The sequence below is a fragment of the Hemitrygon akajei genome, unplaced genomic scaffold (genome assembly GCF_048418815.1).
Source record: "Hemitrygon akajei unplaced genomic scaffold, sHemAka1.3 Scf000216, whole genome shotgun sequence".
Taxonomy (NCBI): Eukaryota; Metazoa; Chordata; class Chondrichthyes; order Myliobatiformes; family Dasyatidae; genus Hemitrygon; species Hemitrygon akajei.
The window spans coordinates 184,563-203,311 of record NW_027332100.1 but is presented as its reverse complement, the minus strand read 5'-3'; the positions used below and the strand labels follow the sequence as shown (position 1 = coordinate 203,311).

At 39.6% G+C, this 18,749-nt stretch overlaps 1 protein-coding gene across 1 annotated transcript; it reads left to right on the top strand.

The window, feature by feature from the left end:
• Nucleotides 1-11,753: 11,753 nt before the first annotated feature.
• On the top strand, nt 11,754-18,014 carry LOC140724437 (uncharacterized). Its single transcript, XM_073038884.1, has 2 exons — nt 11,754-11,817; nt 14,735-18,014. The coding sequence occupies exons 1-2, from the start codon at nt 11,754-11,756 to the stop codon at nt 16,192-16,194; spliced, it is 1,524 nt and encodes a 507-aa protein (XP_072894985.1). The 3' UTR covers nt 16,195-18,014.
• The last annotated feature ends 735 nt before the right edge of the window (nt 18,015-18,749 follow it).

The following is an 18,749-nucleotide window of genomic DNA, read 5'->3' as shown; positions in this document are numbered from 1 at the left end:
GAGCTTCTTGTCGATTCTTCACGCCTTCGTATGGCTACTGCTCTGCCCATGACTGCAAGGAACTGCAGAGAACATCAGAGAAACAAGACTCCCCTCCATGGACTCTCCCTACACTTCCCCTGCCTCGGAAAAGCAGGCCATGTACTCAAAGACCCTCACAACCTGGACATTCTTGCTGCAAACCCGCTTCCCCATCGTGGAAGAGATACAAAAGCCTTAAAGCGCGAACCACCCGGCTCAAGGACGGCTTCCTGTCTGTGGTTATAAGCCAAATGAATGATAAAATGGACTCGACCTCACAATGTAACTCGACGTGACCCTGCACCATATGTCTATCTGCACTGCACTTTCTCTGCAGCTATAATGCTTTGTTACATTGTTGTTTTGTCATTTTTATTTTTAGAATCTTTTTTACTAGTACATAATCTTCTACAGCTATAGAATGAAACAAGACTTCAATAGATTAATATGTATAAAATTAATAAAGCTGAAGAAAAAACCTAATCGTAAAATATGAATATTGAAAATATATATAGGAAAAAGAAGGAAAAAGGAACCCCATCTAACTAGGGGGAGAAACCCACTAACTACAAAAAAGGGAAAAAACCATTAAGAATCAACCCCCCCGGAGCAATACGTTTAACCATCATCTAAATATAAAAATAGAATCATCAACCGCCATTTCATATTTATAAAAAAATTAAATTGGAAGGAAACCATATAGCATAATTCAAATTAAATGATAATATTTAGCAAAGAACCCCATCTTCTCTCAAAATCGAATCGAGGATCAAAAGTTCTACTTCTAATTTTTTCAAACTAAGACATCACATTCCTTGAGAAAACCATTCAATTAATGTAGGGGAAGAAAAATCTTTCCATTTTAATAAAATAGCCCTTCTTGTCAGTAGCGTAACAAATGCAATTACTTGTTGATCTGAAGATGAAATACCCTGAATCTGATGTGGAGGTATTCCAAATAGAACAGTCAACCTATTAGGTAGTAAATTAATTTTCAGAGCTTTAGAACTTGTTGAAAATAAAGACTTCCAAAACGATTTTAATGATGAACATGACCAGAACATATGTGACAATGTAGCAACTTCAGTTTTATATATATCACAGCATTTGTCAATACTAGAAATATTTTAGATAGTTAATAATATAAATAATTATTGTTAAATAATAACGGTGAACAATTTTAAATTGAATTGGCACATATAGAAGAAGAATTTCCGTTTTTCAAAACTCGAAGCCAATCTTCATTAACAAAGGCCATATTAAGTTCTCTCTCCCAATCTTGTTTAATCTTTAGTGATAGGTTCGCTTTTTGTAACAAAAATAAGTTATACATTCTGCTAATGGAAACTTTCTCGAAGGGATTCAATTTCAAAATGGTATCGAACAAATCAGATGCTTGTAAATATGGAAACTTAGGTAAACATTGTTGTAAAAAAGGTCGAATCTGAACATATTGCAAAAAATGTGTATGAGTGAGAGAAAATTTGTTAATTAACTCTTCAAAGGTCATCAATCGACCATCACAAAATAAATCTGTAAAATAATGTATCCCTTTATTTTTCCATAGGAGAAAAATGGGGACAGTTGTTGAAGGTTTAAATGAAATGTTTCGATACAAAACAACTGGACAACTAAATTGTTCCAAATTTTAAAAAATTACGAAACTGAACCCAAATCGGTCGGGATTGTTTAATAAACGGGTAAAGATATAAATTTGGAATTTTAGAGAGCTGTAAAGGTAATGGAGCTCCTAATATTGAAGTTAAATGAAATTGTTTAACAGCTTTAAATTCCAAATCGCCCCATAATGTTTTTTGGTTCTTATCAAGCCAATGTAACCAAAAACATAATTGTCTAATATTCACAGCCCAATAATAGGTATTACAATTCAACCGCCAGGACTTAAGAACTTTTTAAAAGCTATTATTAATGCTTTTTGAGATAGTGATTTAGATGCATATCATATTTTTTACTGAGTTAAGTATTGTATGTAATTAGTTTTGCTACAACAAGTGTATGGGACATTGGAAAAAAAGTTGAATTGCCCCATGGGGATGAATAAAGTAGCTATCTATCTATCTATCTATCTATCTATCTATCTATCTATCTATCTATCTATCTATCTATCTATCTATCTATCTATCTATCTATCTATCCAGTCTTAAATTAGAAAGTGCAAGTCCACATCTTTTTTTAGATTTTTGTAAATGATACTTATTAATTCTTGGTCTCTTATTGTTCCAAATAAAGGAAGAAATAAGAGAGTCAATTTGATTGAAAATTTTTTTAGTAAAAAAGATATGTATACCAAACAAGGCAGTAAGGGGATTTGGGTCAAATTGGACCCTAAAAAGTTGTGAAATGGTATGGAATACTTCCCGCCAAAACTTTTCAATTGTAGGGCAAAACCAAAACATATGAATTAGAGAGGCATCAGCAGAGTTGCATTCATTACAGAGTGGAGAAACATTCAGATAAAAACTGGACAGCTTCTGTTTAGAAATGTAAGCTCTATGAACCACTTTAAATTGTAGAAGAGAATGACGAGCACAGAAAGATGATTTATTAACCCGTTTAAGAATTTTATTCCATCTAACATCAGAAATCTGACAATTTAGGTCATCCACCCAATCTTTTTTTATTTAATCTAAAAAGTCTTGTCGAGAATCAATCAACAAGTTATAGATACCGGTAATAGAACCATTAACAAAAGGTTTTAAATTTAAAATATGGAAATATGGAAACGTAGGTAAATATTGCTGTTAAAAATGTCCGAACTGAACATATTGCTGAAAATGTGTATGATCAAGAGAAAATTTGTTAAATAACTCTTCAAAGGTCATCAATCGACAACCACAAAATAAATCTGTAAAAGATTGGATCCCTTTATTTTTCCATAGGAGAAAAATAGGGTCAGTTGTTGAAGGTTTAAAAGAAAAGTTTCGATATAAAAAACTAGACAACTTAAATTGTTTAATTTTTTTTTAAAAACGAAACTGAACACAAATCCGTAGGGATTGTTTAATAAACGGGTAAAGAGTTAAATTTGGAATTTTACTCAGCTGTATAGGTAATGGAGCTCCTAAAATTGAAGTTAAATAAAGTTGTTTAACAGCTTTTAATTCCAAATCAACCCATAATGATTTTTGGTTCTTACCAAGCCAATATAACCAAAAACATAATTTTCTAATACTCACAGCCCAATTAAATTCACAGTCTTAAATTAGGAAGTGCAAGTCCACCATCTTTTTTAGATTTGTTTAAATGATACTTATTAATTCTTAGTCTCTTATTGTTCCAAATAAAGGAAGAAATAAGAGAGTCAATTTGATCGATTTTTTTAGTTAAAAAGATATGCATATTTTCGATTATATAAAAATCTAGGTAAAATCATCATTTTCACAGCATGAATACCACCTATTAAAGAAAAAGTAAATGGATTCCATCTAGAAAATAGTTGTTTCATGGAGTCCATTAAAGGAACTACGTTCGCTTTATAGAGATCTTTATATTTTTTTAGTAATTATAATAGCTAGATATCTAAACGTATTAACAATTCTAAAAGGAATACCATCATATATACTAACATGGACATTTAATGGAAACAATTCGCTTTTATTCAAGTTAAGTTTATATCCTGAAAATGTACCAAAATATTGAAGTGCTTCCAAAACATTAGGAATTGATTCCTCAAGACTTGAAATAAAAACCAAAAGATCATTTGCATAAAGAGAAATCTTATGTATGATTCCATTCATAGAGATACCATGAATACTTTTAGCTTCACATAGTGTTATAGCTAAAGGCTCCAATACAAGATTAAATAATAAAGGGGTTAATGGACATCCCTGTCTAGTGCCACGAGAAAGTGAGAAAAGAAGACCTGCAGTTATTAGTAATGACAAGCTCAAAGGCGGCTTCCTGTCTGGTTTATAAACCAAATGAATGATAAAATGGACTCGGCCTCACAATGTAACTCGACGTGACCCTGCACCATATGTCTATCTGCACTGCACTTTCTCTGCAGCCATAATGCTTTGTTACAGTGATTGTTTTGTCATTTTCATTTTTCATTTTTAGAATCTTTTTTATTGCTACATAATCTTTACAGCTATAAAATGATACAAACCTTCAATAGATTAATATGTATGCAATTAATAAAGCTGATAAAAAATTATCGTAAAATATAAAATTGGAAATTATATATATGGAAAAAAAGGAACCCCATCTAACTAGGGGAAAACACCCACTAACTACACACATTTGACCATCATCTAAATATGAAAATAAGAAACATCAACCGCCATTTCGTATTTATAAAAAAATAAATTTGGAAGGAAACCATACAGAGTAATTCAAATTAAATGATAATATTTGGCAAATGAACCCCATCTTCTTTCAAATTCGAATCGAGGATCAAAAGTTCTACTTCTATGTTTTTCCAAACTAAGACATAACATTCCTTGAAAAAACCATTCAATTAATGTAGGGGAAGAAATATCTTTGTATTTTAATAAAATAGCCCTTCTTGTCAGTAGTGTAACAAATGCAATTACATGTTGATCTGAAGATGAAATACCCTGAATATGATATGGAACTATTCCAAATAGAACAGTCAATCTATTAGGTTGTAAATTAATTTTCAGAGCTTTAGAACTTGTAGAAAATAAAGATTTCCAAAACGATTTTAATGAAGTACATGACAAGAACATATGTGACAAAGTAGCTACTTCAGTTTTACATCTATCACAACATTTGTCTATACAAGGAAATATTTTAGATAGTCTCTCCTTTGTTAAATAATAACGGTGAACAATTTTAAATTGAATTAAACGATGGTGGGCACATACAGAAGAAGAATTTAAGTTTTCAAAACTCGAAGTCAATTTTCATTAACAAAGGCCATATGAAGTTCTCTCTCCCAATCTTATTTAGTCTTTAGTGATAGGTTCTCTTTTTGTAACAAAAATAAATTATAAATTCTGCTAATGGAACCTTTCACTAAGGGATTCGATTTCAAAATGTTATCCAACAAATCAGATTCTTGTAAATATGGAAACTTATGTAGATATTGCTCTTAAAAATGTCCAATCTGAACATATTGCTGAAAATGTGTATGAGCGAGAGAAAATTTGTTAAATAACTCTTCAAAGGTCATCAATCAACAATCACAAAATAAATCTGTAAACGAATGGATCCCTTTATTTTTCCATAGGAGAAAAATTGGGTCAGTTGTTGAAGGTTTAAATGAAAAGTTTCGATATAAAATACTAGACAACTTAAATTGTTTAAATTTTTTTTTAAAAAAACGAAACTGAACCCAAATCCGGAGGGATTGTTTAATAACCGGGTAAAGATTTAAATTTGGAATTTTAGAGAGCTGTAAAGGTAATGGAGCTCCTAAAATTGAAGTTAAATAAAATTGTTTAACAGCTTTTAATTCCAAATCAACTCATAATGATTTTTGGTTCTTATCAAGCCAATGTAACCAAAAACATAATTGTCTAATAGTCACAGCCCAATAATACAGTCTTAAATTAGGAAGTGCAAGTCCACCATCTTTTTTAGATTTGTGTAAATGATACTTAATAATTCTTGGTCTCTTATTGTTCCAAATAAAGGAAGAAATAAGAGAGTCAATTTGATCGATTTTTTTTTAGTTAAAAAGATGTGTATATTTTCGAAAATATATAAAAATCTAGGTAAAATCATCATTTTCACAGCATGAATACGACCTATTAAAGAAAAAGTAAGTGGATTCCATCTAGAAAATGGCTGCTTCATGGAGTCCATTAAAGGAACTATATTCGCTTTATAGAGATCTTTATATTTTTTAGTAATTATAATACCTAAATATCTAAATGTATTAACAATTCTAAAAGGAATATCATCATAAATGCTAACATGGACATTTAATGGAAACAATTCGCTTTTATTCAAGTTAATTTTATATCCTGAAAATGTAGCAAAATCTTTAAGTGTTTCCAAAAGATTAGGAATTGATTCCTCAAGATCTGAAATAAAAACCAAAAGATCATCTGCATAAAGAGAAATCTTATGTATGGTTCCATTCATAGAGATACCAAGAATATTTTTAGCTTCACGGAGTGTTATAGCTAAAGGCTCCAATACAAGATTAAACAATAAAGAGCTTAATGGACATCCCTGTCTAGTGCCACGAGAAAGTGAGAAAAGAGGAGCTGCAGTTATTAGTAATGACAAGCTCAAGGGCGGCTTCCTGTCTGTGGTTAGAAGCCAAATGAATGATAAAATGGACTCGGCCTCACAATGTAACTGGACGTGACCCTGCACCATATGTCTATCTGCACTGCACTTTCTCTGCAGCCATAATGCTTTGTTACAGTTATTGTTCTGTCGTATATCAGCTCAATGTACTGTTGTAATGTATCGATCTGTGTGGATGGTACGTCAGGCAAAGTTATCATTGTAGCTCAGTACGTTATGAGAATAAACAAATTTCCCATTTTAATTGTGTGGAAATGTTAGACAGACTGATTTTCTGCTCTGGAACCACAGAAGGAAACTGAACTGTTTTCATTTCTGAAATGAACTGAGCTGTTGTCCAGCCTCTCGTTATAGTTCGTGCCCTCTAATCCAGGCAGTATCCTGGTAAACCTCTTCTGCGCCCTCTCCAAAACCCCGACATCCTTCCGAGAATGGGGCCACCAGAACTGTATGAAACACTCCAGATGTGGTCTAACTACTTTTATAATACCGTGTTACGAACTGAAGCGTTTTAGAAACGAACCAGCAGCAATAGAGTTCACACTGGAGTCTGGTTTTGATGGTAAAAACACTCTGTTTATTAGTATCTACTTATAATATAGTAACTTAACGAAATAAAGTTAACAGTGTTAAGTGTATATATGTGTAAATGTAATTCCCAGACTATCGAGCCTGAGGGAACAAAGTTTAGAGTCTTGAGATGGTAAAGTAGGAAAGTTCAGTAATCCACGGAATAAATGACGGGAGAGAGATATTTGTAATCCAGGGTGAAACGTAGAGAAAAGACCGTTACTTCAAAATAACCGTCGACGAAGTTCTTATCCGTCGAATCCGTCCACAGACGAGTTATCAGCGAAAATGACCTGTCACAGGAATACCGTCTTCCAGGGGTAACCACACAACATACCTAGGCAAGGGTTAATACAAGATATTCCAAAATCCACTCCTATGGATTATATGAAGTGACAGCCACACACGTTCGTTGTGGTTCTGTGTACCGATGAACAACCCACTCTTGTGGGCATAGGAGAGTTCCAAGCCTCAGCTGTGACTAACTGAAGCTATCAGCTTTTCCAGTCTCTCTCTCTCTTTAGACTGGCCAACTGCCTGTCTGCAGATCGCTCTCTCTCTCTCTCTCTCTTTAGACTGGCCGACGGCCTGTCTGCAGATCGCTCTCCCTCTCTTATGATTCAGTCCACAGTCCGCGCTGTCAGCCTGTGACTGACGTCATAGCCCCGCCTCCTCACGCCGGCGCTCTTAAAGAAACAGTCACAGTACGACCGCAGGCTCGGAACAGCCGCAACACAACTTCCCGACTTTTGAACTCAATGCTTTAACTAATAAAGACAACCATGACATTTGCCTTCTTAACCACCCGATCAATCTGTGCAGTCTCTTTCAGGGAGCGATGAACTTGGAGTCTGAGATCCCTCTGATCATCGACACTGTTCAGGGTTTTGCATTTAACAGTGTACTGTCTCATACATTCGACCTACCGAGCTGCCAAGATGATCATCACTAATCAAATCTCAGTGAGATTTCTCAGGTCCTGTTGAATTTATTGCCAAGTGCACAAGTACGGGAAGGTACAGGTACAGAGAAACACTGACTTGTGGCAGCATCACAGGCAAGTACATTCAGATAACACACGGAACAGAAATTGTACGATTCTCTGTCAGTAACAATCTATAAATATGTTTTATATCATTAACAGTATATAAAATACATTGTGTCATGACCAATATTGTGTCATGATGCCTCGTTATTATTTGGGATCCGGCGGATCAATGTAATGCCGTCAACAAATCTAATTAGCAGATTGGAACCCGCCACTGCAACCCCACAGTGCACTATGTACTGATTGCAAAGCTACGAAATTGCATGTGAATAGCCTCCCCTCCAACAACTCCACTCTTTCTGCCTCACCAGCAGACTGGGACATCTCACATCTCGCTGCCTCCGCCAGGACATTAAACTGTGAACAACTGTGGTCAGGGACTGATCTCTGGGGTACTCCAAATGGTACCTCCTTCCAGTCTGAAAACAACCCACTCATCCAGACACACACTACCGGCAGTTTATCGATCTCCAACGAAAAAGCCTAATCACCTACTCCCGATGTTCAATACCATTGCTGACTCTCAGTTTACCACCGTCAAATGCCGGGAGGGACATAATAATCAGAAAGTCTCCAGTCACAGCCGTTTAAATAAAATGTGATCTCAGTCGGTGTGTCACGCATGCTCAGAATGCGAAGGAGACAGACAAACTGAGCCAAGTCACAGACTGATAAAGGGGAGGAATGATCCATTTTGATACAGAGAGGGAAGCAGAGAGTTTGATGTTGTGCCTGATGCCGGAACTGTGGCCAGTTCGATGATTAAGCCTTGTTCCTCTAAATTGTTTTGAACAGTGAAAGTGTTTTTCTCAGAAGGCACCATGGAGACTAAAATTATCTGAGTTGAAATGTTGTCCTTCACCCACTGACGTGCTTTGTAAGCTTTTAACAGTGTAGAAAAGTCCATATCGGTGATCTGATTGGATACACCGCCATGACGTTAACAGCAGTGAAATGTCATTCACTGGCTCTCATTTTGGAAGGGATTCAGTCGGCCATTGCAGATACACCAACAGCTTCGCTCTGGGAAGCGGCCGTTCACCTGCTCCGTGTGTGCGAAGAGACTCATTCAGTTAACCCACCATGTAATGCTCCGGTGAGTTCACAATAAATAGAGGCCACATTTCTGTCCGGAGTGAGGAAAGAGTTTTACTCAATCATCCCAGCTGCTGCAACACCAGCAGCTTCACATCAGGGAGGAAGTTCAAATCAGCTCCATGTTAAATGTTTCACCATCACGGTGACTGAAGGCAGCTGCAGGTTCATGAGGGACTGTTACTGTCAGATTCTGCAGTTCTTGCGGCTGCTCATCGCACCCAGGACTGAACCCTGGTCACTGAGCATTGGAGGAGTCTGTTCTGCTGATGTTAGCCTTAAACTAGACTGGTGTTTAATATTGTGGATCTGTGAAAGATAAATCAGTTCTCTATCAAATTCTGTGTCTCAGGTACTTACTGTCTCTACCACTCTGACATTGTACACTAGAGAGGCCACTCGGCCCATCTGGTTCCTGCCCATGTTTCTGTTCCATATCAGTATATGAAAATCTAGCCCTGCCGTTCCTCTCTCACTCTCCCTGAGATGACAGGTTGCAACTAGTCACCACTCCGTGGGATAGGAGATTTCCCTCGAATTCCATAGAATCATAAAAATCTACAACACATTACAGACGCTTTGGCCCACAATGTTGTGCCGACCATGTAACTTACTCCAGAAACTGCTTAGAATTAGTCTCTTAAAAGACCCTATTGTATCCTCCTCTACCAACGTCGCTGGCAGTGCATTCCACACACACACCACTCTTTGCTTAAAAAACTTAGCAATGACATCTCCCCTGTACCTACTTCCAAGCAGCTTAAACCTATTCTCGCTCGTGTTAGCCGTTTCAGCCCTGGGAAAAACCCACTGGCTATCCACACGACCTGGTCTTACAACATTTATATTGCTGTATCGCATAGTTACTAATAAATAGCATTAGTTTATAGCAATACCAGACTCCACGGTGTTTTCTATTTCTGCTGGTTCTTTGACCCGTCACAGGGTACGTAACAGTATCTACTCCAAATATAAAAGATTAAATGAAATTAACAGAAGTTAACAGTGTTATGCGTATATATAGCTCCCAAACTATCAAGCTTGGGAAACAATGCTTAAAGTCTTCAGATGGTAAAGTAGAAAAGTTCAGTAATCCAACGGAATAAGTGAGTGAGAGGAGAGATTTGTAAATCCACACGAAAATGTAGAGAGAAGGCAATTACGAAGAATTCCACATACATTCCACGCTGGGTAAACGAAATAACAGTCGCCGAAGATCTGATCCGTCGATTAGTTCCGAAATCCACTTAGAAATATCACCAGGTGACAGTCACAGGAATATCGTCTTCAAGTGGTTACCACAGAACACCCCGATTCCAGGAAAGGGCCAACAAAAGTGATACCACAGGATACTCCAGCAAATCCACACATATGGATTATACGAAGTGACAGTCACACATCCGTTGTGCACTGCGTGCCGATGATCAGATCAACCCAACCTTTTGGGCATGGAAGAGTTGCAGCCTATAGCAGTCACACGCTGAAGTTCCAACAGCTTGTCTCCCTCTCCCGCTCCCGCTCCCTCAGGCTGCGGTAGCTTGTGTCTGACGTCACAGCCCCGCCTTACTCAGGCACTTAAAGCGACACTCACAGTAAGCGAACCTGCGGTCTCGTAACACAATGCACCTCTAAAGTCTGACAGCAGACTAGCGAGTGAATCTTCGATGGTGCAGAATCAGAAACCAAAGAGTTGCCAGACTGAGTCAGGCTTTGGGGCTCCAGAGAGAGATGGGGTCTAGAGTTTACACAGAGGAGGAATCAGACCAGCAGGATATGGCTACAAAAGAAAGATCAGAAACATTTGGAAACTAGTAGACCGAGAAAAAAGTGGTTAATTTCTGCAAAATACTGCTGGAAATCAACCGATCCGGCAGTAGATGTGGAGAGGAATAGACAAAGTTTAGACCGAGCCCGCTCCGCATGCTTAGTTGCTGCCTGAATTGCAGAGTTCCTACAGCATGTTGTATGTGTGCGTCCCTGTATTTCCAGCAACTACAGAATCTCCTGTGTTTTACACCTGCATTTTACTTTGGCATTAGATACACTTTGATATTGAGTATATTGTTTATGGGACCCGCTTTCTGCGTTAAAACAGCTGTTGATTTTTCTATAGGTCAGTTGTGGAGAGCGCCCTCTTCTTTGTGGTGGCGTGTTGGGGAGGCAGCATTAAGAAGAGGGACGCCTCACGTCTTAATAAGCTGGTAAGGAAGGCGGGCTCTGTCGTGGGCACAGAACTGGAGAGTATAACATCGGTAGCAGAGCGAAGGGCGCTGAGTAGGCTACAGTCAATCATGGAAAACCCTGAACATCCTCTGCATAGCACCATCCAGAGACAGAGAAGCAGTTTCAGCGACAGGTTGCTATCGATGCAATGCTCCTCAGACAGGATGAAGAGATCACTACTCCCCAATGCCATTCGGCTTTACAATTCAACCGCCAGGAGTAAGATATGTTAAAGTGCCGGGGTTAGGACTGAGCTTAAGTTACCATTCAATGTATTTAAATAGTTAAGTATTGTATGTAATTAGCTTTGCAACAATAAGTGTATGGGACATTGGAAAAAATGTTTAATTTCCCCATGGGGATGAATAAAGTATCTATCTATCTATATCTATCTATCTATCTATCTATCTATATACACGAAAAAAAAGAGGATAGACATTGAACCGGTGCTTGCAGAAATGTTCAATGGCACCGTGATTACCCATAAAGGGCTGCGTTAAAAAATTCTCCAGCGCTGAAGCACCGATAAAATGCGCAGGCGTCAGCGCTGATGACGTCTCCGAGTATCACGCATGCGCGCAGTACACTGAAGGCCTTGGAAATATCGGGAGCAGGTAAGAACGTTTCTCTGTATTTTTATCTTAAACACCGACTTCAGGACAATTCCTGTGAAATCCGGACACCGTAGTCCGCAATCCCGGGATAGTCCTGCTCTCGTCCCTCACTCTCAGCCCCACGATCCGTACACGGGCCCCGGGGAGCTTCCGGCTGATGAGGGAATGGGAACGGACGGATCTCTAAGACAGAGCTGAGCTCCAGCTATCTAAATGCAAGGATTAGGAACTCGGAGAAAGGGAACAAAATCTTTTACATCACCATTTGAGAAAATCGCCTTTGTTCTACCTCCAATCACTACCGAGAGAAAATTTGCAGATGCTGGAAATCCAAGCAACACACACAAAATGCCGAAGGAACTCAGCATTAGTACTCTTTTCCACAGATACTGCCTGGCCTGCTGAGTTCCTCCAGCATTTTGTGTGTGTTGCTTGTTCTACCTCCTCTTGCTCTGGACTTTCCTACCGGTGAGAACATGTTTTGACCCATTCTCTCTGGGCATATAATGATATCAAACACCTTTGCCCTGGGCAACAAGTGGCTTTCACATCACAAATGTGCCAGACTCCAGTGAGACAGACTACTGCCCTTCCCTTCATATTCATTGCCATTGCCATCACTGAGTTCAACACTGTCAGTCGTTGGGGGAGGGTTCAGGGGGAATATTTATGTAGAATACAGAAACTAGTGATGCCTGTTTGCATTTTGGTAATGCAAGAGTTGCTGGAAAATTTGCAAGTGGGAAGAAGTGGAGTGATATTTGGAAATCTGACTTTTTAAAGTGTAATTTAGCAAGCAAATCACATATGGACAATATGCAAAAACTTTGGTGAGAAAATCCTTCATTACCTGTTACAGGCCTGCTACATAGGTTGTGTGAGAGTGCAGATGAACTGGATCGAACCCAGAGGAGATCAAAGTTCCTATTGACAGTGATTTGCTCGCTGTGAAAATGAATACCTCTCTATATAAAATTCACTGTGCACATCTTGTCACTGGGTAAAAAATGCACAGTATATGCAGACTGATTATTACAAATTAGAGGAAATATTGGAGGGAAGGAGGGGTGACCTCCAGTGGCCCTGATGCCCTCACCTACAAGATGTGCATCCAGCTGCAGCTTGTAACCCTGCACTTCAATGAGCTGCAACTTGAAATGGGTGAATTCCAGATCATCCGGCAGTTGGAGGTGTTGATAGATATGACATGCAGGGAGGTGAATTACACCCGAGGTGCAGGGCACAGGAAACTGGGTGAGAGTCAGGAAGGGGAATGAGGTTAAATAGGCATCACAGACAACTCTAGTGGCCATCCCCCACAGGAACAGGAAGACCACTTTAGAAGCTGTTGTGGAAATTCCCTGGCAGAGTGCTAATAGGGGATTTGTTAGTTAGGGGAACAGATCAAGAGGCGACTAATATCCTAGTGGTAAGGCTTGCCAGAGGTAGTGGGGGGGGGTGGGGGTGGGGGGTGGTTATGTGGTAAAAGTAAGTTGTAATGGGAATGGGAGCCAGAATGACAGAACAGATAGTGGAGAGGGTGAATTGAATTGAATTGACTTTATTATATACATCCTTCATATAGATGAGGAGTAGAAATATTTACATTACTTTACCATCTAAATGTGCAATGTGTAATTTAAATTGTTTTATAATAATTAGTTTGTATATAGGACAGTCAAGAAAGCAAAGAAATCAATTAATCAGTCTGATGGCCTGCTGTAAGATGATGTACCGCAGCCTGTTGGTCCATTTGCTGTGGTACTGTGTCCTGGATGGTAGCAGCAGGAACAGTTTGTGGTTGTGTTGAATTTGGTTCCCGATAACCTTTGTTCCCTTTTTATACAAATCCATACGCCTACCATCCAGGCTCCCATCCAAACTTCTTTTAAATGGTGAAACCGAGCTCATATTCACCACTTGTGTTGGCATCTGATTCCACACTCTCACGGTCATTTCAGTAAAGACCTTTTCCAAATGTTTCCGTTTAATTTTCAGATTCCCCACTTACCCATGACCTCTGGTTATTATCCCACCCAACCTCAGTGGAAAAAAGCTGCTTGCATTTACCCTATCTATGCCCTCATAATCTTGTATACATATAACAATTTCCCAAAGCAATGTATAATTTCCTTGTTTATGTTTAGAGCCTTTTTTAGGTGTATAAGATGATGAGGGACATTGACCGTGTTCATAGCCAGAGGTTTGTTTTCCCAGGGCTGAAATGTCTAACACGAGGGAGCAGAGTTTTAAGGTGCAAGGAAATAGATACCGAGGGGATATCAGGGGTAAGTCTTTTACACAAAGAGTGGTGGGTGTGTGGAATGCACTGCTGGCTATTTGACTGAGAGTGTTTCAGTTACTGTGGGGCCAGGAACCCATGCAGTTCAGTGGGAACAGGGAATAATATCAATGTCTCTCCAAACTGAGCCAGGTCACAGATTGGAGATGGCAGAAATGCTCCTCTCTTATAGAGATAGGAAGAACATCAGAGAGTTTGATGGTCATTCCAGATAACAGCAGTGTGCCCAGTTAGATGATGATTTCACTCTCCAACTTGTGTTGAACCTCACTGTAACAGTTCAATTCCCAGCTTGACAACTCAAGTGATCTCATCTGAAATGTTGTCCTGCAGCCACTGATGCATTTTGTTAATCTTTTTACAGGTTACAAATGACAGGGAATTTGTGTACGGGAATCTAAAACTCAACACGCCAGTTTTGCTGTCTCTGTCCAGATATTTAAGAAGTGGAGCAAGGGATTCACTCGATCATCCTTCCTGCTCAGACTGTGGGGAGGTTTTCACTCTATCATCTGACCAACTGGCACGCCTGTCATTTTAAACAGGCGATTCCCATTCATCTGCTCAGACGGTGTGAATTAATTCAGACGGATATTTGAACTAAAGGGACATAAGCAATTTCACACTGGGAGAAGGGATTCAGTCGGTCTTTCCTCCTGTGGACAAACCAGTCAGTTCACACTGGGCAGAGGCCATTCACCTGCTCAGACTGTGGGAAGGGATTCACTAAGTCATCCACCCTAATGGCTCATCAACGAGTTCACACTGGGGAGCGGCCGTTCACCTGCTCAGACTGTGGGAGGGGATTCACATGCTCATCCCAACTGAAGATACATCAGCGAGTTCACACTGGGGAGAGGCCATTCACCTGCTCAGACTGTGGGAAGGGATTCATATGCTCATTCCAACTGAAGATACATCAGCGAGTTCACACTGGGGAGAGGCCATTCACCTGCTCAGACTGTGGGAAGGGATTCACATGCTCATCCCAACTGAAGATACATCAGCGAGTTCACACTGGGGAGAGGCCATTCACCTGCTCAGACTGTGGGAAGGGATTCACTACGTCATCCACCCTAATGGCTCATCAACAAGTTCACACTGGGGAGCGGCCGTTCACCTGCTCAGACTGTGGGAAGGGATTCACATGCTCATCCCAACTGAAGATACATCAGCGAGTTCACACTGGGGAGAGGCCATTCACCTGCTCAGACTGTGGGAAGGGATTCACTCGGTCATCCCACCTACAGAGTCATCAGCGAGTTCACACTGGGGAGAGGCCGTTCACCTGCTCAGTCTGTGGGAAGGGATTCAATCGGTCATCCAACCTAATAGTTCACCAGAGAGTTCACACTGGGCAGAGGCCGTTCACCTGCTCAGACTGTGGGAAGGGATTCACTCGGTCATCTGACCTAATGGCTCATCAACGAGTTCACACTGGGGAGCGGCCGTTCACCTGCTCAGACTGTGGGAAGGGATTCACATGCTCATCCCAACTGAAGATACATCAGCGAGTTCACACTGGGGAGAGGCCATTCACCTGCTCAGACTGTGGGAAGGGATTCATATGCTCATTCCAACTGAAGATACATCAGCGAGTTCACACTGGGGAGAGGCCATTCACCTGCTCAGACTGTGGGAAGGGATTCACATGCTCATCCCAACTGAAGATACATCAGCGAGTTCACACTGGGGAGAGGCCATTCACCTGCTCAGACTGTGGGAAGGGATTCACTCGGTCATCCCACCTACAGAGTCATCAGCAAGGTCACACTGGGGAGAGGCCGTTCACCTGCTCAGTCTGTGGGAAGGGATTCACTCGGTCATCCACCCTAATAGCTCACCGACGAGTTCACACTGGGGAGAGGCCGTTCACCTGCTCGGACTGTGGGAAGGGATTCAGCTGCTCATCCCAACTGAAGGTACATCAGCGAATTCACACTGGGGAGTGGCCTTTCACCTGCTCGGAATGTGGGAAGGGATTCACTCGGTCATCCCAACTGAAGGTACATCAGCGAGTTCACTCTGGGGAGAAGCCATTCACCTGCTCAAGCCTGAATTATACCTCTGAGTAGGCACTATGGCATAACAGACTCAGTAGCCCATGCATGTTGTCTACACGGTTGTGAGCATTTCTACTTGTGCGTTTGTGTGTCTGCGTCGCTCTGCCAAAATGCTAGTTGGCGTTGGGGTTCTATGCTACTGTGTTGAATTGACCCGTGTGGAGTTGGGAACGATGGCGACTGCTGAGTTCATCTTGTTGGAGTTGGAGCTAATAGATGTTGAACAAGAGTTACTTTTATTGAAATTACTGCAGCACAGAAAAGAGAGAAGTTTTTCCATTTCTTTGCGCATTCCACAACGACCATACCGATGTTTATGGAAATTTCTTTCCACAAATTTGATGCCATTTTCAATTCTTTATGGTGTGCCGACGAAGGGTCATGCAAATGGACATATTTTCTGACTTCTTCACTTACCCTCTCCTCAATTTGGTCCACTTCCCAACTTCGAAGCAACAGGAAATGCACAGGAGGAAACTGGCTGCTGCCAAGTAGACCAATCACAGTTCTTGCGGTCTGTGTCGCCACGACACATAGGTACATTTTTGGGAATGTGCGCGTTAGGCTACATTGGGCAAAAGACTCTCTTGGAGGCGCTAAATGGAATTGCTTTCCGGCTTTGCTCCGTTCATTTTAAATTTACTTACCACCCCTTTAATATCTTTATCAAAGTGTTTATAACACTTTTATATGTTTGAATTTGAATTTTAATCGACTAAAATGGCTTACAGAGGAAGAAAGGCATTAGCCGAAGGCAAGGAAACTGGTGATGGAAATGGAAATAAAGAAGATGTCTTTGAACAGCCTAAAAAATTTCCACTTACTTTACCGGCTATCTAGAATCTTTTGGATGAAAAACTTGATGAAAGATTTACTACCTTGGAAGTATGGTTAAAGGAGAGTGAAGGTGGATTGGCAACACTTGAAAAGAAGAACGAAAAACAGCAGTGGCAAATTTCAGCAATTATCAAAGCTGGCAAACTTTTGTATCACAAATTGAATTCTTTGGAAATGAAATGAACTTCGACACTCATACATTGGAGCAGAATAAAGTCAAGATTATTGATTTGGAGAGTCAAAGCCAGACTGAATTTGCGAATAATAGACTCAGTGCGGACGTTGAGAGCCGGGATCTTACTCAGTTTTTTCTCAATTCTCAATGGAGGTCTTTGGCTCGGAGGTTTCTTCTTCTCTTCCTGTGCTCAACTGCGCACATCGGGCGCTGAAACCAAAACGATCAAAAGGGTTAAAACCGCGTCATGTAATTCTTCGATGTCACAATCTGAATACCAAGGAGCACTTCATTCAGATTGCTTGTCAGAATGAAGTTACTGAGCATGAGAATCTTAAGTTTCATTATGTTGAAGAATGTTGTCCTGAGGTGATGCAAGAAAGATTGCATTTTAAAATGGTGATGTCAGAATTGTATCAGAGGAATCTTCATCCGGCTTTGTTATATCCCTTTCACCTAAGGGTTGCTCTGCCTCATAAATCATTTAAATGGTTTAAATGTGTGGATGAATCAAAACAATTTCTCGAAGATCTAAGCTTGAACGCAGATGTCTAATGTTTTGAAGATCAATATTTGAGTTTGGATGTCTATGAAATTTACCATTCCTTTATGTCTGTGTATATCTGGTTTATTAGTTAACAACCAGCTTATAGATTTGGACAGTTTAGAACTTTGCCCTTGAGTTGATTACAGTCATACTGTATTTTGACGTTCAGAAGTTTATTATGTTTCCATGTTAAAGTTCCTTTCTTTTACCTTCATTGTTTTACTTTTTTTATTTTTAATTGTTTGCTTTTGAAAATTATTAAGACTCTGATTTGCTGATTATTTCTTTTTGCTTGAAATATTATTAAGATTGTATTTTGTGTCATTTTTAAAGACCTTGTCTTTTAAAACGGTCTGCAATAGGCTGTTTTCTCTGAAATGTGTTTGACATTCCTTGTAATTTTTTGACTATGGGTGCTTTGTTTATTTTTTTTTGTAATTTGGAGATTTTCCCTCAGGGGAGATGGGGGTAGAGAGGTTCTTAGATAGTTCTCTGGCTGTCTATTGGCCAGGTTTTTGGACTTTGTGGGTGGGGGATAGGGCTATTTTTAGTCTAGTATTTTTCTTTTGGGCTGAATTGAAGCTACAAAAATGTCTGTATTGTCATAACTTCCGGTTCCTCTTTAAACTTTCCCTCTTCCTGATTCGTGAGTTTCCTATGCGATATGGTTAACCCTTTACATACTACATTGTTTATTTAAGGAAAATTGATATCATTAATTATTTTGTCATTATTAATTTTGTTTCATGGAATACGAATGATTTGAATCATCCAATTAAATGGAAGAAGATTTTTAGAGTTTTTCATAGACTGAATGCTCAGATTATCTTTGCACAGGAGGCTCATGTGAGGAAGGAGGATAATCAGCACGTCTTTAGGTATTGGAAAGGCCAACAGTTTCACTCATTGACTAAGGAGAAAGGTGTTTCTTTTTTCTAGACTCCTGGAACTCATTTGTTCACTACAATACAATTTCAGACCCATATGGTAGATCTCTATTAGTCACTG